Here is a 24004-nt window from a genome sequence, read left to right as displayed (position 1 = left end):
CTGCTCAGAAGGGTTTCTTTGCACAGGGTCAGAGGTGTGGGCAGAGAGAAGCCGGGAGGTAGTACAGGCACCAGGGCTGGCACAGTGGCACCAGGACCACCACGGACCCGAAGGGAAAGGAGGGCGGGGGTGGCCCAGGCGAGCCTCCAGCGAAGGGACAGCTAGCCCAGGGCGCCCGCTCAGGGAGGGAGGCCAGGGATGCACATCTCCACTTCACACTCCTGTGCTTCCCCCTCGTTCAGCCCAGCTAGGAGCCAGAGGTAACCCAACAGGCGCCCTCCTCAGAAGGGAGCAGGGCATAGAAGGTGTGGGGAGAAGGTGGTGGCAGACGCGGGTGTCAGCACAGGGTCAGGAGGAGACCCTGCCATGCTGACCAACAGGTACGCCTGGTCAGCTGCTGGGCATGCTGTCCGGCTGTTACAGCGCCCTATTGTACAGGGATCTGGCCGAGGAGAAGCGCACCCAGAAGACAGCTCCAGGGCGCCCTAAATGATGGATGACGCTTGGAGAAAACCCGGAGGAGCGTATGGTGTGTTCCTTAGTGCTGCCTGTCTGTGCCTTGGCTACTCTGTACCTGTGAGATGCTACGCACCTAGCCCTGCTACCCAGGCTGCTGAGGGCCGGTGCTGGAGCGGGCGCCAGCTCTGGCTGACGCTGCCATTCAGGATGCACGAGTTTCCGCGTTTTTAGGGCTCGGACAGGTCCTAAAATCAGAACATCAGAGTGAGGAGGGAGATGGGAAACTGGCTCAAGACCCTCTGCAGCTCAGCCGAGGAGCCAGGGCCAGTGCACTTCCTGGGAGCATCTTTGATCTCAGTGGTCCACGGCAGGGAAGAGCTTTCGTTGTAGTTTTTGTTTCATGTCCATGGTTATTTTCTGGTTTAAGTGTTTGGTTTTTAAATCAATCGGAGCTCTCCTGCAAGCCCACTCATATTTTCACGTGTGCACATGTCACCTGGGGCTCTTATTAAAAAGCAGGGGCGAGGGTGAGGCCAGGGAGCCTGCATTTCGAAGATGCTCCTAGGCGGTGCAGCTGCTTCTGCTATGAGGCCCGCACTTAGGAAGATATATCTGCTCCCATTCTTCCTTTCTTAGGTGGTACTTTTGGCTTTGTTTCTGGAATCCGGTAAACCTGCCTAGGAATACTTACTTTTACGACATTCAAAATGTACCCAGTTCCCACAACAGCATAAAATCGGCATCATTCTTTAAGGTAGAAATATATTTTTCAAAGCAAAATTCTTCCTCTTCATTAACCGCTTGTTTGTCCTATTTGCTCACGTTTGTGTTTCCTTGACGATTTTGTCAGTTCCGGATGCTCTGTGCGATTACAGTGAGGACCTTGTTTGTGGTAGAGCCCTGGTTCCTAGCTCTGGCTGCTCACCAGCATCACCGAAGTCCTTTTGAAAATGCGTATCCCCTCAAGCTCTATCCCCAGACCTCCTGAATCGAAATGTGAATTTCTTGAAGCCTCTATTTTTAAAAAGCTCCACGGGTAATTCTGGTAATTGGCCAGATTTGGGAACTACTAATAGGGTCTGTGTATTTAAAATCTTGTGCTATGAAAACCTTCTATGAAAACAATTTTGAACTTAATTGGTTCCAAACTAAAACAATGGGAGGAACGTTTAAAAAAAGAAACCTAATACCTTTAATACCTTTGAAGATCTGCCTACAGATCTAACAAACGAACTCACTGGCAGCAAGGTATGATTGGCGGAGCTTTAGAGAAAGGCACTTAATTATGTTTTTGAGTCTAAAATTGGTGTGACCAGATCGTAATTCATTTTGATGTTGAGCAACTGATTCAAATCATTAAGTATACAATGGAACCATTTTTCATCGCAGTCTATGTGCGTGCTGTGAAGTTGCTAAGGTTATTTTTCCTCTGTGTAGTCTTCTCAAGGTTAAGAGTCAACTTACCTGGTTTAAGAGTCTGTGTTTCCACCTATGTCGCATCTGGCAACTTTGATTTGTGTTGATCATAAAGTATATCTTCCCCGCGAAAGTAGTCCTTTGGCATCAGACAGTTGACCCCCGACTGGTGATCATTTCATTTCCATTGATGTGTGGGTGCAGCAGGGCTCCTTCAGTGCCCGGCTCGCTGGCCTGCCAGGAATATCGCTTCTCCCAAAAGTGGGTCTTTTGTCTTCACCGCTACTCCATCTAGAGATGGCGGCGGTGGTGGTGTGCATCTTTGTCTTGGATTGTGGTGGGTGTAGCCATCTGAAGCATCGGGTTCCTTTGTCAAGCACCATAAGACCTGCTTCAGCCTGTTTTCCTCTGGAACCTTGTTTCGTGTGATGCTTCCACTTGCCCTGTATCGGGACGCCGGCTGCTCTCGGTGTCAGGTCCACAGTGTGCAGGCGCGTAAGCCCCTAGACTAACTCGAGCCGGTTCGGGTGTGCAGTGCGCGCTGGTGTTCACCTGACTTGTTTATTCCTAGGGAATGTCACTAGTGCGCCTGGGTCTCAGATGGTGAGCGGCGTCAGCCTGGGCTCCTTCAACAGCCGACCGGACGGCATGCAGCAACGGTCCTACTCTGTCTCCAGTGCCGACCAGTGGAGCGAGGCTACGGTCATTGCAAACTCAGCCATCAGCAGTGGTAAGAGAGGGCACAGCCCCACGGACCTGCGGCCACCTCGCGGTCCTCGGTTGTAAACCAGGGGCTGGACATGACGCCCCGAGCTCTGCTCTGAGGGCGGCCACCCTGTCGACGATGCCTGGCCCGCCTTCCACCCGTGGAGCGCTTTAGCCTTGATCGGCTGTCTCACCCACAGCATCTCGTGTCCTTCTTTGGTGCAGGGAGCGGTAGATGTTCATTCCCACTTGACAGATTTGGAAACTGAGACCGCAGGCAGGGCTGAGACCCGACTGCAGGTGGTATGCCCCTGATCACACTTCCCTACATGATGTGGCCTACACTTTCCATCATTAGTGTGCATTTTATGTGGTTAGGCTTTGTGGTGTTTTTGCATCAAAGGAAAACACATAATTCATTCTCCTTATCCGTTTTCCAAGATTCCTGGTATATCATCTAAGTTTGGGAGAGTCTTCCCTCTTGCCTTTTTTTTTTTTTTTTAAAGTATGGGCAGCTTCTAGGGAAACAAATGTGCACACTGGAAACTATCTTGACATATGTGTGAGTGCGTGAATTATGCAGCGTTGAGGCTGCACTTTACCACAACATGCTTTGCCTGTGGCATTTTGTCTATGGCCTGTTCACCGGTATTTAAAGGAATTCCCACTGTAGTGTGTCATCTCTCAGACAGGGTTTTAGAGTAATATTAGCATAATTTGTCCTAATTAAAAGATTCAGCATCAGGTCTTCCCTGTAGACCCAGCAGCTGCTGCAGCAGGACGTGTGCTTTGGATAAACATCATCCTTATTTCTAGTTACTCCATGCTCCCCCATCAGACGCCGCCGAGCAGAGGCCTTAAAGAAAAGGCATCTCCAAACCAAGGAGGAGGAGTGAGGTCTCGAAAGGCAGCTCCAGCGGGTGCCATAGCGGCGCGGGCCTGGGGCATATGGACGGCATTGCCCTGTGCCCAGCACGCTCCTGGCTCCTTCCTCAGACAAAACAGGATGCTTTGGTAGAGAACGAACGTCTACCTCCAGCCTCTTCAGGGACTGGGCGTTCCACCTTTCGTCTGAAATCATGACAGCACCTTAAGACGCTCAATGAAGAGGCTAAAGTCATTATAAATTAACCGCGTACAGTTTATTCCCTTGTAACGCGACAGCTGTGCTTCATAGTCATCAGGTGCCCCGGCAGGCCTGGTGCGGGCCTTCTCAGGAGACACGTCCGTGCTCCAGGCAGAGGCCCCCGACCTGCCGAGCAGGTGGCCTTGGCAGGCGGCCTTACCTCTGCAGGCCTCTGTGTTCTAATCTTAAATGGGTGTGTTCTTCTCTCCCTTGCGTGGTCAGTAGGTATGTAGGGCAGTGTCCATCTGTGGCTTCTGTCACTGAGCATCTGCTGTGGTTGCCATGGTTACTTCTTTTTAGGGGGGCAAGCAGTTCACATGCTTAATTGCATTATCAAATACTTGGAAATGCAGCCGTTTTTCGACGAGCATTACCCTTACTGTCTGAGTGGGTTCATTCTGGCACCCTCTGAGAAGGTGCGCTCCCACGTTTGAGGGGGGCAGGAGTCATCAGCTGGCTCTTCCCGGCCTGGTGCACACACTGCCTTGCCCAGAAGCACCCTTTCTAAAGCTTTCCTCCTGTGAGTGAGAACTGCTGAGTCACCACCACAGCCTGATTAGGGCGGCGGTCTCTAGCTTCTGTTCCTTATGTGCCATAGGGGTTATATTTGGGGAGGGGGTTAGAAGAACAAGTCCCTAAGCAAGAGTCTCACCCCACGTCTTTGCCTCCGCACACTCAGAATATTTCTCCAGAAAAAGCAATGGAAGCAGCCTATTAACCTAAAATCCACTCTCTACAGATATTCCATCTGCATAATTATGTCTTTGATAAAGACTCCCTAGCTAACTTTCCCTCTACCCAAGAGCTCTTTGCATCTGGTCATGTGTGTGTAGGCCAAGGCACCTCCATACCGTCACATCAGAGACTTTGTGAGCGCCAGACCCTTGATTTGGTGAGAAGCCTCTTCCCATGGAAGGTGATCGTATTGGTCCGTACGGGCATATTTATAAAGTACCTGTACGACTGAGGTTGCCTACGGGTGAACGCTGTTTTTAAATTTACAAAGTGATTTCTCACATGCCAACGCCCCGGGTGTCCATTGTTCTATGACACTGTGTGTTTGTGAAAGACTAGCTAGGCTTCCTGGTGCCTCAGAGCTTGAACCGTGAACACAGGAGATGAGAAACCAGTCTGTGCCCTGGTACGAGCCTACTGCGGGATGTGGATGGAGAAAGCCCGGGGTGAAATTGGGCAGGTAGTTTAAGGATGTAGAGAGTTAATCAAGGAAAACTTCCCAAAGAGACTGAAACTTGAGCAACATTTCAAGAACCAGGTGGATTGTGTGTGTGCAAAACCACAGGAGGAAGTTTTTCTAAACACGAAGGCAGTTTGGACAGAGACTTGAAGAGGAGGAAAGGGCAACATGGAACAGCCGAGGGGCCACAAGGAAGTGCAAGGTATTAGTTGGAATGCGGGAAAGTGAGGACAGAGAGGAAGAAGAGAGATGAGTATTAAGGGGTCAGAATTGCAAAATTAATTAGCATCTTATTTTAAGGCTTACAGCTGACATTTTAAATAGCAAAGATCCAGAGAGACAACAGAATGTTGTACAGAAGTAAGATTCCTATAGCTTCTCAGGGATCTTCCTTCATGCCTCTATTTTCTAAGGATGGATGGTATGTCACACCCAAGATACGATTGAAAAGAGAAACACTAGTAATGATAATAAGAGCTAATATTTATTGAGGGCTTCATATGGATCATCACATTTGATCCCTGTGGAGTGGATACTGCTCTTAGCTCCATTTTCAGGTGGGGAGACTCTGGTACAGAAGGGTTCAATATTGCTTGTCCAGAGTCACGTCCTGGTAAGGCTGGGATGTGAACCCAGGTGGCCTGATTCTAGGCCTTAGAGTCTACGTCAGCACTTCTCAAGATATGCTTCCCAGACCTATGGCAGCAGCGTCCCCTGGGAACTGGTTAGAAATGCAGATTCGTAAGTCCCATCCCAGACCCACTGAACCTGAAACTCAGGGGTGGGACCCAGCAACCTCTGTGCCAGCAAACCCTCCATGGAATGATGCTGCATGCTGAAGTTTGAGAACCATTGCTCGAAATCCTTGCTTCTCAGTGTGGTCCACAGACTGACTGGTATCTGACAGCCCCTGGGCCAAGTTGCCTAGAAATGCATAGTCCCAGGCTCCAGCAAGACTTCCTGGATCATAGTGCACGTTGTCAAGAATCCTGGGCCATTCGGGTCCACCTGGATGTGGAGTAGCCCTGTCTGCCTGAGGCTGGAGTAATGTCCTGGCTTTCCTCCCGTTAGTACCATCCTGCCAGACGCCGAGCAGTTGTTAATAAAATCAGGGCACAGGATCTGACGGCTGACTTCAAGAAAACACATTTGTGAATGGATTTCAAGACCTCAACTTGGGCATCCACGTTCCCTGCCATGCTTGGAAAATAATCACCAAAGAAACAAACAATGATTAAGGGCTCTCTGTCGTGCTTTTTCTCTTTACGTCGCAGTGAAATACAAACTCCACCCTCTTTTTTTTTTTTTTTTTTTTAAATCATTTTCTCTCCCTCACCCCAGTCTCTGGTTTGGATGTCAGAGTCATAAAAAAGCTTACACTGTGCTAGCAGCAGGGACAGGGAGAAGTAAGCAGCTTTTGAATCCAAATGCCCATGTGTTGGTGAATATGCCTTCCCATTGTCCCACATTTTTATTGTACATGATAATACATAACATTGGGTTTCCATTTTTCTCTGCCCCCTTGTCCACACTAAATTAAGACTTTGGCTCCAGAGAACTCTGTAAAGTCTTCCCCTTTAGACGCACAGGTACCCTGGGGGTTTCTGTCTTTTAAGCATCTGTGAGCAACTCCTAATTAGATAGATGACTTTGTGGTGTGTGAAACTACAAAACAGGAGGTTCTGGTTAAATTAAGGGGGGAAAAAAGAAGAATCCATTCTGTGAAATGCAATGCCCCACTGCTTTATGACTATTACTGCTGTAAGCTTTTACATTTAAGTACCTGAGGTTTAAAATTAAATGTCTAATATAATTTGGCGTTGCTAACGTGAGACCCGCATCTGCCCTTAGAGGAAATGCAGACAGCTCAGCTCAGGGTTTCAGATTGCTGTCTGCCGGCTTGCAGCACAGAGGATTGGGTCCCACTCCGACTAAGCACCACGTGCTGCTCAGCGTAATTTTTTAAATGCAGAAACATATTCATCTTGAGCTTCTGCGTTGAAAAAGGCTGTTCCAGTAGTACATGAAAAATTAATTTTTTTACATTTTTCCTCACTCTCCTAAGTGTTTGACAGAAGTAATTTTTGCAGCAAGAGAGAATAAAAACTGGTGGCTGTAAATTCCTGTCCTGGAACCTCTTGTGTAGATTCTTTATGGACCCAGAATTGATCTACATGTCAGACCCTGTTGTGGTTTAAACTGTTTATCACGGTAATGGCAGGGTGAGCCTGTGAACACCAACTTATAATCCTGGGTGAAAGCAATTGGTGTTTGCAGTCAATGAAGGGGCAGCTCAGCTTTATTGATAGATTCAGAACAATTATCTCTTCAACAACTATTGGCTGAGAATTCTCTGCAATCTCATTGGGAGCCTGTGATTTTTTTTTTTTTTTGATTAATCATTTCTCTATAGGTAATTTTCTCTAAAAGTGCTAGCCAAGAGTTACTATGACTGTGGGTGGCAGGGGACCCCTGGGGGGGTCATTTGTAGTATGCTTGGTTGTCATACCTTGCTCCGAGGCAAAATGCATTTTCGGGCGCATCCCACCTGTGATGAGGGCCCGAGCCAATGCCGTGAACCCTGTGCATCTGTCTGCGAGGGGTCCTGCGTGTCTCGGCAAGCCTGGCAGCCTGCCACACCATCTCCTGCCACTTGCAGCTGTGGGCTGAGGGTCTCAGTGGTGGCCGTTGCTGTGGCAGCCAAACTCCCCGCTCCTCTTGACTGTCAGGTTGTTCTGATGGCTCCACCCCATCTCTGATGGCTTCATTCCAAGAGTTAATCTTCTGCCACCCTGGCTGTCCATCACCAGCAGTACTGCACTGCTTCAGATGACTCTTGAACATTTCACTTCCACCTGCCTCCCATCAGGCCACCGTCCAGCCTTGTCAGCCTCAAGTATAAAAACCATACCTATCTTTCACTCTTCCACATGGAAGGTGTGTGTGTGCCAATTTCCTTCTAACCATTTAACCACAGATCTTCCCACCAGAATCTATGGTTATTAGACAGCCAATCTTGAATCTGAAGCACTTGCATTTTTGCTAACTTTTAAATATTTTTTGTCATCATGGACATTTTTTTACAAGGCTTGTTTTAACGGTAGAAGTTAGAAACACAGGTTTCAGCTCTGGTCGTTGTGTCCTGCACTTCCTTTGGTTTCTCCTTTCTCATAGAGCCAGCCCCAGGAGGGGCAGGCAGCCTGCATTTGAGATTACAGAGAGCATGCTGTAACTTTGGGTTCTGGGAAGGTTTACTGTCAGTTCATTAATTTTAATTTTTACAGCTTGAGCACCATTTTTTCCTCTTCTTGGATTCTATGCTAACAATTTTATCATGTGACCAGCAGGTGGCGGTAGTGTGACACTGCAGCTCTCACCTTTTTTTTTTTTCCTTTTTAATTCAAGTATAGTTGATTTACAATACTGTGTTAGTTTCAGGTGTACAGCAGAGTGATTCAGTTATACATATATATCTATTATTTTTTGGATTGTTTTCCATTATAGGTTATTACGAGATACTGAATGTAGTTTCCCGTGCTATACAGTAGGTCCTTGTTGGTTACCTATTTTATGTACAGTAGTATGTATCTGTTAATCCCAAATTCCTAATTTATACCCCCTGTTTCCTGTTTGGTAACCATAAGTTTGTTTCCTATGTCCGTGAGTCTGTCTGTTTTCTAAATAAATTCAGTCGTAGCATTTTTTCAGATTCCACCTGTAAGTTATATCATACGATATTTGTCTTTATCTGACTTACTTCACTTAGTATGATATTTTCTAGGTCCATCCATGTTTTTTCAAATGGTATTATTTCATTCTTATAACTGAGTAATATTCCATTTATATGTATACCACATCTTTATCCATTCATCTGTCAATGGACATTTAGGTTGCTTCCATGTCTTGGCTATTGTAAATAGTGCTGCTATGAACATTGGGGGTGCATTTATCTTTTCAAATTAGAGTTTTCTCTGGATATATGCCCAGGAGTGGGATTGCAGGATCATACCGTATACAGCTACCGTATGGTAGCTGTATTTTTAGTTTTTTAAGGAATCTCCATACTGTTCCCCATAGTGGCTGCACCAATTTACATTCCCACCAGCAGTGGAGGAGGGTTCCCTTTTCTCCACACCCTCTCCAGCATTTATTGTTTGTAGATTTTTTGATGATGGGCATTCTGACGTGTGGGTTAATACCTCATTGTAGTTTTGATTTGCATTTCTCTAATAATTAGCGATGTTGAGCATCTTTTCATGTGCCTGTTTGGCCATCTTACCTAGAGTCTGAATTTGTACAGCTGCGTCTCTGTGTCAGGAGCTTTGACATCTAATGCCCAGTTCCTGAGAATCATTATCCCTGTTTCATAAGTGAGGTTCCAAAAGGTCGAGAATCTTAAGACCACTCTCTTAAAAGCCAGAATTCAAACCCAGGTCTTTCTGATTCCAAAGCTTATAGTTTTCCCCTCTGCTATTTTTTTTAAAGGAGAAATGAATTCTTAGTATTAAAACAACGTATCATAAAAATTGTTTATCTTTTCATAGAGCTTGCTTTTTAAGGGAAGGTAGACATTTTCCCTTCTCTCACTTCTGCTGCACTTTGCCCTTCTCACCTGCTTCTCCCAAATCTTGGCTGGCATTCAGAAACCATTCCCTGGGGGTTGTCATCAACCTTCAGCTAAGCTCAGTATTAAAGGACCCGTGGGCTCTCATCTCAAAGCTGGGCACGCCCGGTCTCGGCCGCTGCGGTCTGTTCCCCCCACCAGGCTCGTCGGCCTAATTAAAGGGATGACCCCAGTTCCCTTCTGCAGGCAGAACCTGCTTCCCTTTCTCTGCATGGGACCAAGGAGAAAGCAGAAGCTTCCTAGGGTATCTGGCCGCAGGGGGTAAAAGGTGTATTTTTTTCCTCCCAATCAGAACGTTGTTACTTTGTACTTTGCCTCCTCAGTTCCTTCCTAACAGCTATTTCTAGCAGCAGGTGCTGACTAGGGGAAATGCTGCCCCAATATCAGACCGGGAGCAGGAGATTGCATACCTGCAGGCCAGCAATTCTCTTGTTGCCTGGCAAATGCCTAGAAATCATTTTAAACAGATGTTAGAGCAGGATACTGTTGCCAGTTGCTCTGGTACCTGGACCATTTCTTTTGGTCTCTCTGGCCCTCGGTATCTTCATCTAGACCAGTGGTTCTCAACCAGGGGTGATTTTGTGTGTCCCTCCCCTGGGGACATTTGGCAATGTTTGGAGACAGTTTAAGTTGTCATAGTCGAGGGGGTTGGAGGGGTTTGCTACTGGAATCGAGTGGGTGAAGCCAGAGAAGCTTGTGAACCCCCTGCAGCGCACAGGGCAGCTCCGCACGACAGAGGACCATCTGGTCCAAAGTCAGTAGTGCAGAGGTCCAGGAACCCTGGTCTGGACAATGAAGACTTGGGTTTTACGGACCCTAGCAGCCACCGTTACTGTGTTCCACCGTGAATTAAATGATAATCCTTCCCAAAGAAAAGGGAGGCTGTTTGCTTTCATGAGAGAATGACTACAGCCAACCCAAGCAGTGCCTTGTCCGCAGCGAGACTTTCAACTCAGCTTCCCAGACGGTCCCCCAAGGCAGAAGGCGGGGGTTGTACCAGCCCCATGGCAGTTCTGCTGCTACTACCAGTGATGATGTCACATGACATCCATCCAGCACTCCCTGCCTGTCAGGCACGAGGACCCGGAAGAGGAGGGCTAGTGCCATCCCCATTTTAGATGAGGAAACAGGTAGCAGCAGGCTGATGGCCAAGGCTGGATTCCATCTCAGGCTGCGTCTCAGCCTCCACTGTGCTGTACTTCGAACCACCACGCTCAGCTGCCCCAAGAACTCTGCCTGAGGGAGACCCGGGGTGGCCTTGACCGTCGGCCTGTGTTGAGGACCCGCGAACGACACACATTGGCGGGCGTAATCTCAGCATCCTCCCTATTCAGAGACCACAGAATGAGTCAGGGCTAACAAAGTGAAACTAAGATAAATATCCTGCATTCAGATTCAGCCAACCAATTGTGCACGAGTAGAATGGGGAACCCTACCTCGACGAGGCTGACCTGGGTGTAGCTCATCTGCCGAAATGCCATCGAGACTTACTCTGCCCTAAGAGAAGGAGAGGTCTCTTTTGTGGGACCACATTTCCAGAAGGACACTGGCAAATGGGGATTGTTCACAGCAGTGGATGGGGATGTAGAGAAGGCTCTGGAACCCACATCAGAGATAGGGATGGAGGAATTGGGAGTGGGAGGGGCCTCTGGGGCAGGGGCATCCCTGGTCCTGCTCTGGAGGGTGCTTTTCAAAAGTACTAGCTCCTGGGGCCAAGAGCTGGAGATGGGCTTCTTTGGCCCTGGGGTGGAGCTTGCGCACCAGGTGTTCCCCGGGGGCTTGTTAGGTGAAGCTGGGATTGAGATCCACTCTTCTGGAGCTGAGGTCGGGGTTGAACACTGTGTGCAAATGGCGGTCAAGGTAACAAATAGGAGCCTTACCCTGTGTACGTCCAGGGAATTGAACTCAGAACAGTGGGTCAAAGTTACAGGAAAGAATTGTGACAATTTTTTTTTTTTTTTTTTTTTTGCGGTACGCGGGCCTCTCTCTGTTGTGGCCTCTCCCGTTGCAGAGCACAGGCTCCAGACGTGCAGGCTCAGCGGCCATGGCTCACGGGCCCAGCCGCTCCGCGGCATGTGGGATCTTCCCGGACCAGGGCACGAACCCACGTCCCCTGCATCGGCAGGCGGACTCTCAACCACTGCGCCACCAGGGAAGCCCGACAATTTTTTTTTAACCTTTATTGAAGTGTAGTTGGTGTATAATGTTGTGTTATTTCCTGCTGTACAGCGAAGTGAATCAGTTCTACATATACACATATCCACTTTTTTTTAGATTGTTTTCCCATATAGGTCATTACAGAGTATTGGGTAGACATATACACACTACTGTATATAAAATGGATAACTAATAAGGACCTACCGCATAGCACAGGAATTGGGACAATTTTGACACAAAGTAGCATAAAGTAATATGATATAGCATAATTATTCAAAATGACTCTTTCAGAAATTTTCCTCTTGAATCTTTCACTTTCTCCCGCACCTGATGACCCTCTTTAGGTCTCACCAGTGAAACAGGGGAAGGCGCATACTCACCTTCCCAACCCCACGCCCCAGCTGCACCTGGAGCTGCAGCCTCTGCTCTGCTTCCTGCTGGCCAGGGGATGGGGGGTCCCTGCCCTTGTGCAGTGTCGCTCCTTCCACCTCTGGACCCATCACCTCTCACTTCCAAAGGACTCTGCCTCTGCACTTACCCTGTCTGCTTCCTGTACCGTCAGATTCTCCCGGGTGTTGGGTCCCTCCGTTCAGCAGACAGACCTGCTCCGGCATCTCCCATCCTGGCTCCGTGGCCCTCTGCCCTTCCAGCCCCTTCTCAGCCTTCTTCTCCATACACCCTCCTGGGACTCCTGTCTACACTCAGCGTCTCCAGCTACTCACCAGGTGCCTCTTCTCTTTGATCCGTCCCGATCTGTCCTCCCTTCCCGCACTGCCCGGACAACTGCTCTCATCCAGTGCCCGGCCACCCACGCTGTCCACCCCAGGTACAGCATGGTTCCCTTCGCCATCTCCTTCTTAGCGATGGGGAGGCCAGTGACCGCTCCATCGTGCTGGAAACTCTCTCTTCTCTTGGCTTCTCTGACGACAGAGAAGGGAAGAGTGTGTGTGAAGGCTGGGAAGGGCATGTGTCTGGGGAGCTTCGTGGGGTGGGTAATGAAGGGACTTAGCTGGAGACAAGGCATGAAGGTAGGAAGGGTGATGAGAAAAAGGATCCACAAAAGGTCTGGACTTGAGTCTGGGCAGTCAAGTGCCCCCATCATGATTTCAGGGAGCAGTGATTGTGACTTTTACAAGCCAACTCCTGAGTCAGAATGGGTTATCATCTGGTGTGTAAAGACCAGGCAGAAGTGGGTTAGGAGAAAGGGAGGTAGTCCAAGCCCAGCAACCCCTGATTCTCCTGGAAGCCTAGAAGTCTCCAGTAGAGTTGTCGCTGAAACCTGCATTTCCCATCCCACTGGTATTTTTAGTAACATCATTTCTCATTGGTCTCAGTGCAACAACGTGTTATTAATGTAAATTGTTAACGCTTCCTAAAATACAGAAGTCTAAAATTTTACAGTTACTTAGTTTTTTTGTTTGGTTGTTTTTTGGTCCCAGCAGTTTTAGTTGCAAACTTTCAATTTTAGGGTAATTATTTTTAACAGATAGAAAGCATCATTTACTGCCCCGCATCCAATGACTTATAGGTGGAGTAGCATAAAAAGATTCATCAAATGTATATGCCACTTCTCCAACTGGAAAGAAAACTTTCAGTGAGCTTTTGTATTTGCAGCAGTAAACCATCTGATTTTATAACGTTGTATATTTTTAAGCAATATAGGACTTTTTCTTGTGATTTTATATCACTTTTGGGCCAGGAAAATATTCATTTTTTATTCCTCTGCTTTGCTCAAGTCCTCAACCTAGGAATCAAGTAGCTTCAGGAACTTCAGTGATATTGTCTCCCTGGTGACTTTTTCAGTCATTAGAATAAACTTTGGTCAGATCTTTTTCCATCCTTCCCTTGCTTCCTATTATTTACAAACGCATACAAAGAGGGAAAGACCTAAAGGGCTTAAAATTTTTTAGATACTGATAAGAAAGAAAGGAGTGGAAGTAAAGGTAGCAGAGGAGTGGTTATAAAAATACAATTGGTTGTAATATGGTTAGAAGGAGATACGTAGGTGGATAGATGATAGATAGATAGATAGTTAATAGACATAGATAGATAAAGATAGATAGGGATAGAGAGAGATTGTGGGTGGATGGATGGATGGATGGACCAATGGACAGATACGATTAGGTAGGTAGATAGGGTAATAGGTGATAGATAGATAGATAGAGATAAAAATAGGGAGATAGATTGGGGTGGGTGGTTGGATGGATGGATGGATGGATAAGATAGGTAGGTAGGTAGGTAGGTAGGTAGGGTGAGAGATGATTGATAGATACAGCTGACAGGTAGCTTTGTACAGATCAGGGTCATCATCAAACCCTCTGTGTATTTACTCCTTTAGTACTTGTACATTACTTTGGTTTTGCATTCTTAAACTTATTTCCATAAGTATATCTTTCCTTACATCTTTGCTTTATTATCTGACAGATAAGGTTATTAACAGAAAGTGATATTAATATTAATTACATGATACTAAAAATTTTATGTCATGAGGAAACAGATGGTTATTTTAAATGACTTAAAATTTTACTCTTTTATAGGAAGAAACATTTTAAACATATTTTGTTATAAATGCTATTTTAATTGCTACATTATTTCTGCAGTGGGATTTTTAAAATCTTACTACATTTGCAGGGAAATGTTTGTCTGTGTCAGAATCTCTTAAAATGTGTACTTATTTACAAGGAAATAATTATAATTACATTTAAAATATAGTATTGGGGAGCCTGATATTATTGATAAATACGTTACACAATTCCCACACCTGATCTCTCCATCTGATTGCAGTTCAGGATCTCAGCTCTGATGTGAGTTGCTCTCTGCAGCATTTAGCCAAGATCGCAACCATATACCAGTTACCTTTTCACATGGGCATTCTGTATTTCAGAGTGTTTATAAGCGTATAGTCCCTAGCTGAACTCTGAAATTATAAAGCATTGCTACTTTGGAAATGTTTTCTATGTATCACGTAATTAGAAAACAGAAAAATGTACTTTGAAATTTTAAGCTTAATTTTACGAGATTGGAAAACTCACCTTGCAACCAGCTGTTGGCTCTCGGTTCATTTCATATCAAGCTTTGCACTGATGCAAAAAGTGAAATAAGCATCTCCACTCCCCAAAACGGCCCTCAGAAATCCTCTGTCTGAGGGCTGTTTTCCTTCTATGTCAAAATGTCCCAGAAGCACCACCTCCCCGTCTCCCTTCAAAGGCGCCTTTATGGTGAGGGCACAGAGGGAAATTGAAGTCTGGGGGCCCATCAGGCCCCCATCAATCAGAAGGCAGGGGTAGCGCCAGCAAGACATGCAGTTCAGGCCCCCAGATGAGATTTGTAAGCCAGCAGCATCCATCCGGGCCACCCATTCTGGAAGAATTATCATCCTATGATACCATCTAAAGCAGTCAAGGTTCGGGTTAGTGCCTGAACCAGCACCTGGTGTTTTTTTTGGTTTTTTTTTTTTTTGCGGTACGCGGGCCTCTCACTGTCGTGGCCTCTCCCGTTGCGGAGCATAGGCTCCGGACATGCAGGCTCAGCAGCCACGGCTCACGGGCCCAGCCGCTCCGCGGCATGTGGGATCTTCCCGGACCGGGGCACGAACCCGTGTCCCCCGCATCGGCAGGCAGACTGTCAACCACTGTGCCACCAGGGAAGCCCCAACACCTGGTTTTTATTCACGTCTGTCTTCCCAGGGCGCTGGCAAAACTGTAAACCAAAGTGTTAGCCATCAAATCACGTGAATACGAGTTCCTGGACAGTTAATTTTTTTTAAAGAAATTATTTGTCCTTTCAAACAATATTCATTTTTTTCCCTTAGCACTGTGTTCATTATGCTCTGTTTTTCACTTTTTAAATCCTTTGATTTCTAGAAGCCTGGGTGATAGATGTACTCGTGTAAAAAGTGACACCAGTCAATGGATGTGACATCCGTCCGTCATGGGGCTAAAACACAGAGTATCCCACTGGTGGCAGTTATGCATACTTCAACCTACTCTAGGAAGCCTTTCTTCCTCCTTCTAGCAAGTGGGTTAACTACCTTATCCCTTCTTTCATTTTTTGCAGTAATAACTTTGCATTTTCCCTAATTATAAAACGTTACATTTTAGAAAAATTTAAAATGCAGAGAAGCTTTTTGCTGTTAAAACAAAAAAACTCCTACCCTAATCTTTTAGTTTGGGGGATGTGTCCCCTTCCAGTGCACATGTCTGTGTTCTTACTTATTTCCAAAAGTTGGATTACATCGTAACTGGCCTTAATTATAGATGTGTTAAGTTTCTCTACTCTATCTAAAAATAGTTCAGGCATAGGAAAGCATCTCTGTGACGAGCAGCAGAGGGCTGGTTAAATGAATTACGGTAAAGCCCCACAAAGGGATGCCACATAGCCCTGAAAATGTTGCCTTCCGTGTAGTAACTTGGAAAGATACTCATGTAAACAGTAGGTGTCACCGTGCTGTGAACCGGCTTCAGCATCACTCTCATGTGGTCCCACCCACTCTGGGGCCGAGCTGGGGAACCTCTCCCCATGCACTCATGGCCTCCCTGCCCTCATGTCCCATCAGATACCGCCTTGTCCGTGAGGCCTCTGTGTCTCCCAACTTAAAATTGCCCACAGCCCTCTTCCCTGCTTTGCTGCCTCCGTACCACTCTCACCTTCCAACCTTCGTAATTCACTCGTTGATTTTATCATCTGTCATCTTCCCCACTAGAATGTACGCTTCTTAAGGGCGAGGACTCCATCTAGTTCACCTGTCTGTTCCCAGGGCTGAGAACGGGGTGCCCAGTGAGCTTTCCCTCAGGCTTATATAATGTACCGATGTTATTCGCCCTGCGGTAGCCCTGGATTAGTGCTTTAGACACATTGCTCATTAAATCTATTACAGTTCTGAGTAGCAGTGCTCTCATCCTCATTTTAAATGAGAAAACTGAGTCTTAGAGGGTCTGAATAACTGGCCCCAGGTCACACAGCTGGCAGGATCACGTGTTTTATGCGTAGATGGGCTGGGCAGGGTGTGTGTCAAGGGCTCCTGGGTGGAAGGAGTGTGGGGTGAGGGAGTTATACGAGATCTTAACTGTTTTCCCTTGTTCTCTTTTCAGCCTTCAGAAATGAATACCTATTATTTATGTAAAATTTCTTAAAGTTATTTCAAGTATGAATTCTGTAGTTAGACAAAACACAAATGAAGCCATGAACATTTGAGACTTTCCACGTGCACTTTGTTAGTAGCAAATATAATTCAGTGTGCAACTTTAGTTGATCAGAAGAGCGTGGTCCTTGACCGGCACTGGCAAAGCCAAGGAGAACAGAGCAGGCAGGAGAGGGGGCATTTGAGGCTTTGGGGGCAGGGAGCAGGAGGGGAGCTGGGACTTGGTGGGGCAAACAGAGGCCAAGGTCAGGATGCCTGAGTCCCTGCCCCCATGCTGCCGCTTGCCACACAGGGGAGACAGTTACAGAGATACCAGGAGACCCAGTTCAATTCAGAGCAACTGGGTAGAGTCATGGGGAAGCTGTGCAGAGCCTGTCCTGTCTCCCGGAAAGCAGACGTTGTACCGGCAGTAAGTGGAATTATTCACACGCATGACGTGTCCATGGTAGGATGAATCACAGTTTCATTGCATTTCATTTTGTTGCATTGAGCAAATTGCAATGTTTAATAGTCAGTGAATGTTCTCATCTGCGTGGACCTAGAACAAGGCTCTGAATCCCGGTCCTGCCCGGCCCCTTCTCCTGCCCACACAAGCACGGCTTGAACAAATAGGCTTCTTCCTGAGACTTTCCAGATGTGAAGTCAGATATAGTCAGATACTTAAGTATATAATTTTGTTACTGATTTTCTTTCATGTATTAAAGTTGAGGGCTTCCCTGGTGGCGCAGTGGTTGGGAATCCGCCTGCCGATGCAGGGGACGCGGGTTCGTGCCCCGGTCCAGGAGGATCCCACATGCTGCGGAGCGGCTGGGCCCGTGAGCCATGGCCACTGAGCCTGCGCGTCCGGAGCCTGTGCTCCGCAACGGGAGAGGCCACAGCAGTGAGAGGCCCGCGTACCGCAAAAAAAAAAAAAAAAAAAAAGTTGAATTTGTGGGAATTCCCTGGTAGTCCAGTGGTTAGGACTCCGCACTTCCCTTGGCAGGGGGCATGGGTTCGATCCCCGGTCAGGGAACTAAGATCCTGCAAGCCGCACGGCACGGCACAGCCAAAAAAAAGTTGAATTTGTAAGAACAATGGCTGTAACACTTCAGAAGAGAGTGGTGGCAGGGCTGAGCTTTGCGAAAGAGCTAGAAGATGCTGTGCAATTCCTAATTATGCCTCATCTCAGCCTAGTTTTCTGCACTGTGTCTCCATGTCATCATTTTGTTCTCTTTCTTCACAATAGAACAGATCTGCTCAAACCCCCTGAGTATCCAAGGCTATATAGATTTGCCACTTGGAGCGTGCCTCCTGAATCCCATTCTTGTGCCCATTTTGCATATAAAGCCTATAAGTGCCGAGCTCTTTTCACGAATATCAACATCTTCTTTTCTCCATTTTCCACTGACCCTCATGAAATAAGGGCAAAAACACGTTGAGCTGTCCTAGCTACCTAAACACCCTGGCAGAACCGAGCGAGCCCGGCCATGCTGCACCCCACCCCCTAGCCGCACCCCGCGGCCTGCGGGATGTTCTAGGAACTCAGGCAACTGTAGTTCTAAAGGTCAGACTCGGTTCCTCTGGAAAAGACAGAAGAGACGCCATCACCTGTGAAAAAGTGTCCTGAGATCCAGAATTAGAAAACGAACTTGAATTTCATGGAAGAAAATACGTAACGCCTATTTTTTTCCTTTTCTGAGCCAGAGCCAGGAAATCAGAGAAGACACTAAAAACAGCAACAAAACTGCTCCCAAGAGCCCTTCACTGCTGGGATATAGAGAGTGAGGTGATGGCTAGTTAAAGCTGCTCAGGGTCGGGACGCATCTGCGCTGCAGTCTGAGGCTGCGGGAAACGGGGTGACCCTGGGGTTATAGCCCCAGGGGACCTAGATGAACGTGGAGGAAGGCCTTTCCAGTCTCGTGCTCAGGGGACCCTAAAATCCCTCCCCCCTCGGATTCCCGGAGTTTCCTCCACCCTCGCAAGTGACAGAATCCCAGTGAAGAGCAGGAGAAGCCACCCGGTCCCAGCCTCGGCTGTGCTCGTCACCGGCTGTGTGGGCAAGAACAGTTGGCGAGAGTGTGTTCGAGAGAAAATTGTGGATGGACGGAAACCTTCTGCAAGGACGGAGAGAAGAGGCAAAGACGTGTATTCCTGAGGAATGGGGCAGGGGCACCGAGGCAGCAAGGAGGCCTCATCCTGGTTGGGGAGGCTGGTGGGGCGTCACTGCTTCTAACCTCACCCCAGGGGATAAGAGGCAGCAATGGGAAGAATGGGGATGAGCGGTCCTTGGATGCATAGCAGGTGGCCGATTCCACTCCTCGGCTGGGGCGCCGCATCCTTCCCCGACCCTGGTGCCGGCCGCAGGGGGGCTGGGTTTCTGCTCAAGGAAGAAGAGGAAAATGTCAGTTATTATGTTTGGGAACACAATCTTATCTCTCATTTTATTTTACAGCAGTTTCCCCAAAGGTCCACCCTAGTATCTGATTGAACTATATTGACACAATTTTTAGCCACGATAAGGAAAATGCTTTGAACTCAAAGTAGATCCAACTCAGGATCTCCAAACACTTTCTTTTTTATTGTACTTTATTGCGTTTTATTTTACTTTTGCCAGGACAAAGCCCAAATTCCAAGACAGTGCTAGAAGTTAAAAGGATAAAATTAGAGTAGTACAAATGAAGTCAGTTCTTTTTTAAAAAGAATGTTCTGGAGTGAAGGCTAAATTATTCATCACTTTTCGTCAGAAGTAATTTAATCTTAGTTTTTAAACACCGTCGTTAATTTTAGAGGTTACACTCCGATTTCTCATTTTTATGGAAGAGACAAAATAAGAGTCACTCATTTGGCCAATATTATTAAACCATTGAAAAAGGGCCAGTATTATTAAACTGCTGAAAAAGGCTGTACTTTAAACACCACTTCAGAAATGAAATGATTTTTGGTCTGTGGTTTTGAATGGAGATATTATTCATGGTGTCTTCATCCGTGGGGTTATTGGTAGGGAAAACTATCCCAAGTATAATATTCGACAGATTTTCTGGCAAGTTAAGATGATTATCTGTCACATAACAAACTTCTCCAGCATTTACAAGTCCCAGGCATGTTTTTTGTTTGTTTGTTTGTTTGTTTTGGTTTTTTGACTTGAGATTGACATGAAATCATCATGAGATTCAATAGCAAAGAGCACACAAATTTAGGGTAGGTTTTTAGAGGGGCTTTTTGACTTTCAGGAAACCTTACTTGCCCAAAGCTTAATAACCATAATTATTAGATTTCCTTTGAACTTGGTTCTTTTTGTCATTTTCAGAAATGATGGCAGAGTGGGATTAAGGTTGTGGTGACCATATGTTACTAATTATGCTGGGAAACAGGCATAACCTGGGATTGTACCAGGCAAAGCAGGGTGATTGTCACCCTAGTCAAGGTGGCTCATCTGAGGACCATTATGTGCAGCCTTGGTTCCTCATGGGTACTGTCCATGAGAGTTACTCATTTTATTCCAGTACAAAATCAGCAGTATCCTTGTAACCTAGGTGATCAGAATCTTGGGCTTCAGGTGCATGGCACCATGCTAGCCTGCCACTCCCTGCATGGACTGGGCAGTTTGGGCACCATCAGAATGTAGAACTTGCCAAATGTAGGAAGCTCTCACTCAGGCTCCTTCGAAAGAAGGAGAAATCTTAACTACAGGTTTGGCGTGGAAACAAAACAGCCCACTCTGATCTACTCAGTTGCCCTCTGGCTTGGGGAACCTTTTATCATCCTACCTAATATGTATTTGTGACCTGGTCAGTATTTTAAATACAGTTGTTTTAATAGTGTAATCAGAAGTGAAAGGTCATTGGCCTCATCTTCTTAATACCACACGAGACTGATTCAAGAATTCAAAGTACAGACGACCTGAATGTCTCAAGTTCTTTATTCAAATGAATTCAGCCCCAGCCCTCAACTGCCGCTAGTTGGAGGCATGAGTGAGTTGAATACATCTAGTGTTCAGGCAGAGGAAGTTAGAGGTTAACCCCAGCCTTGGAATCTACATAAAATATGTAGCACAGTCATTAGCCAGCAGCAGCAGGTTAGCAAAATTCTAAAACAGCAGCAAAGAGAAATATCCTCTTTTCGGTGGCAGTTAAATCATCTCACACTTTTCCAAAAAAAATTTTCATAGGACAAATCCTCACATTTAACTATGGAGTTGTTGTCCCTGATTTTTATGAAAAACGTTTATGCTGTTAGAAGGGTATACAGGTATGAAACAGGTGACCAAGGCAGCTCATGATGCAAATTTAGGTAAATGTATTCTGAGTATCTCTTGCATCCACACATCCAGTATAGAATTACAATTGGATTTGTTTGTTTTTTGCACTGTTAATTGTATCTGGTTTTTTAAACACATAGTATCTTCCAGCTATTTTCCCAGGACCTAAAACAGTGCTTCCCACAAAGCGGGTGTTGGGTAGTTATTTGTGGGCTGGTGTCTGTGTGCACACGTGCAAACGCTCTCTGAATATGTAGTCAAGGTCATGCTTGTCCAAGTGGGGAGCTTTGTCACCTTTGGTCCCCAGTGGTTGCCAGTTGCCCGGCTCCAGCTCCAGGGCTTTCTGTGCAAGACCGCTGAAGGGGGATTACCAATGGAACCCAACCCTTCAAAGCTCCGCCGTGGGCTTAGTGGCTCAAGGTGGGAGGGAGTCCGGCTCAGTAGCCTCCAATCCACTGACTGGGGCGATTGTTAGGGCCCAGGTGTGACGGAAAGGAATAGAGTTTCTGAGACTTGTGGGGCCTCTCTTTCAAGCGGCCCGACGTTTGAGGCACCTGATACCATCTCTCACTGGCGTGCCACCCAGCATCAACAAAGGCTTGGGAACCTCAATCAAACCTCCTGTCCCACGGTTTAGGAGACAGTAGTGAGATGACATAGAACAAGAAGTTTTTCAAGTATCATTTTAAATGTTGAGAAGATACTATTTCTATGACTTTGCAAATTACCATTTGATTTCATCCAAAATAAAAAAAAACATCCGTTGAGTTGAAACATAACATAGTGTTACACGTGATGATGCCCAAGGGAAATCTAGATCTTTTTAAAAAGAAGATACAATTTATCATCTCCATAGGGTAATCATTTATTCTACAAAGGGTTCAAAACTGTGAGGATATTTAATGCACATTTTTCAGCTGGCATTTAAATAATATCTAAAACCTCTAGGTCATAGATATACAATGATAGATATACGGATTTTTGTTTCTTCCAGCATTCAAAGACTTTCCTTAAATGTATGGGTTTTTTGTTTGTTTGTTGTGGATTTTTTTGTTTTTTTGTTTGTGTGTGTGCGCTGCAGTTTGTGTTTTGGCAATTCTTTTTTTTGAAAGACTTTTTACTGAGCATCCGTTTTTGGTGTTTGGTGCCTACTGGCTGCTAAGCATACATAAAGAAGTTAAAACTCAGAGGGACACCACCAAATAAGGGAAGCATCCCCCAGAACCAAATCACGGCACTCAGAAGGCAATGAAAGGGGTGCAGTGTTGTGTGGGAGCTGGGAAGAGGGGCCAGGAGGACTTCACGAGGAGGGTCGTCTGGCCCTGGGCTCCCACCCCGGCAGGAATCCGTGAGCTGTCTGCTGGCGGCAGTGAACTTCGTCCAGCTTTAATCTTGGGATGTCTAAGAGTGAACATCCCAGGTCCTCTCTAATAGTTATCAGAGGGCTTCCCTGGTGGCGCAGTGGTTGAGAGTCCGCCTGCTGATGCAGGGGACACGGGTTCGTGCCCCGGTCCGGGAAGATCCCACATGCCGCGGAGCAGCTGGGCCCGTGAGCCGTGGCCGCTGAACCTGTGCGTCCGGAGCCTGTGCTCTGCAACGGGAGAGGCCACAACAGTGAGAGGCCCGCGTACCGCAAAAAAAAAAAAGTTATCAGAACTTTTCCCCCTAAATGTATAATCTTCTTTTGGTACCAGTAATGTATGTTTTTTGTGTTGCAGTTCTGTGTTCAGATTCCTTAGTTTCAACTTATTGGATGATTATTATTTTTTCTTTTTTTTTAATTGACGTGTAGTTGACGTCCAATGTTAGGTAAGATTCAGGTATACAACATAGTGATTCACAATTTTTAACGGTTTTATTTCATTTATAATTATTACAGACTATTGGCAGTGTTCCCTGTGCTGTACAATATACCCTTGTAGTTTATTTTTTTTATTTTTTATTTTTTGCGGTACGCGGGCCTCTCACTGTTGTGGCCTCTCCCATTGCGGAACACAGGCTCCGGACGCGCAGGCTCAGCGGCCATGGCTCACGGGCCCAGCCGCTCCGCGGCATGTGGGATCTTCCCGGACCGGGGCACGAACCCGTGTCCCCTGCATCGGCAGGCGGACTCTCAACCACTGCGCCACCAGGGAAGCCCCCTTGTAGTTTATTTTATACATAGTGGTTTGTTCCTCTTAATCCCCTACCCCTGTCTTGCCCTCCCCCCTTTCCTCTCCCCACTGGTAACCACTAGTTTGTTCTCTATATCTGTGAGTCTGTTTCTTTTTTACTATCTTCACTAGTTAGTTTTTTTAGACTCCACATATAAGTGATACCAGTATTTGTTTTTCTCTGTCTGACTTATTTCACTAATACCCTCCAAGGCCATCCATGTTGTTGCAGATGGCAAATTTTCATTCTTTTTTATGACTGAGTAGTATTCCATTGTGTGGGTAATCTAGATGTATAGATAGAGGTAGATAGATATCTCACACCTTCTTTATCCATTCATCTGTTGATGGACACTTAGGTTGCTTCCATATCTTGGCAATTGTAAATAATGCTGCTGTAAACATTGGGATGCATGTATCTTTTTGAATTAGTGGCTTTTGTTTGTTTATTTTTTTTAAATAAATTCTACCCAGGATTAGAATTGCTGGCTCCTATGGTAGTTCTATTTTTAGTTTTTTGAGAAACCTCCATAATGGCTGCACCAATTTACATGCCCACCAACAGTGTAGAAGGGTTCCCTTTTCTCCACGTCCTCACCAACAGTTGTTATTTGTGGACGACTATTGTTTTAAAAAACTTGATTGCCCTTTGTGGCCATGTTTACATGGTTTTCAGGATTAAAGGAGGCAAAAAGCATGTCAGTGACCCTCCACGCCCACCTAGGTTACCCGTCCACTCAGCATCTGTCATCATCCCTCTAATGTGTGAGTCTGTGTCTAGTGTGTGTTTAT

At 46.4% G+C, this 24004-nt stretch overlaps 1 protein-coding gene across 5 annotated transcripts in view; it reads left to right on the top strand.

Moving 5' to 3' along the window:
* The window catches only part of AGAP1 (ArfGAP with GTPase domain, ankyrin repeat and PH domain 1), a 574296-nt gene that overhangs the window by 403648 nt on the left and 146644 nt on the right, over nucleotides 1-24004 (top strand). For 3 of the 5 annotated variants that reach the window (XM_082631242.1, XM_082631239.1, XM_082631238.1), the window contains exon 12: nucleotides 2447-2605. The exons of the other annotated variants lie outside the window; for them this stretch is intronic. In XM_082631242.1, coding sequence (XP_082487368.1) covers nucleotides 2447-2605 — 159 coding nt within the window. The remainder of the gene's footprint in view (nucleotides 1-2446; nucleotides 2606-24004) is intronic. 5 annotated transcript variants of the gene reach the window in all.

Source organism: Mesoplodon mirus (genome assembly GCF_964341445.2).
Source record: "Mesoplodon mirus genome assembly, chromosome: 8".
Classification (NCBI taxonomy): domain Eukaryota; kingdom Metazoa; phylum Chordata; class Mammalia; order Artiodactyla; family Ziphiidae; genus Mesoplodon; species Mesoplodon mirus.
The sequence above is the reverse complement of the archived record's forward strand: the minus strand, read 5'-3'. Positions and strand labels throughout refer to the sequence as shown.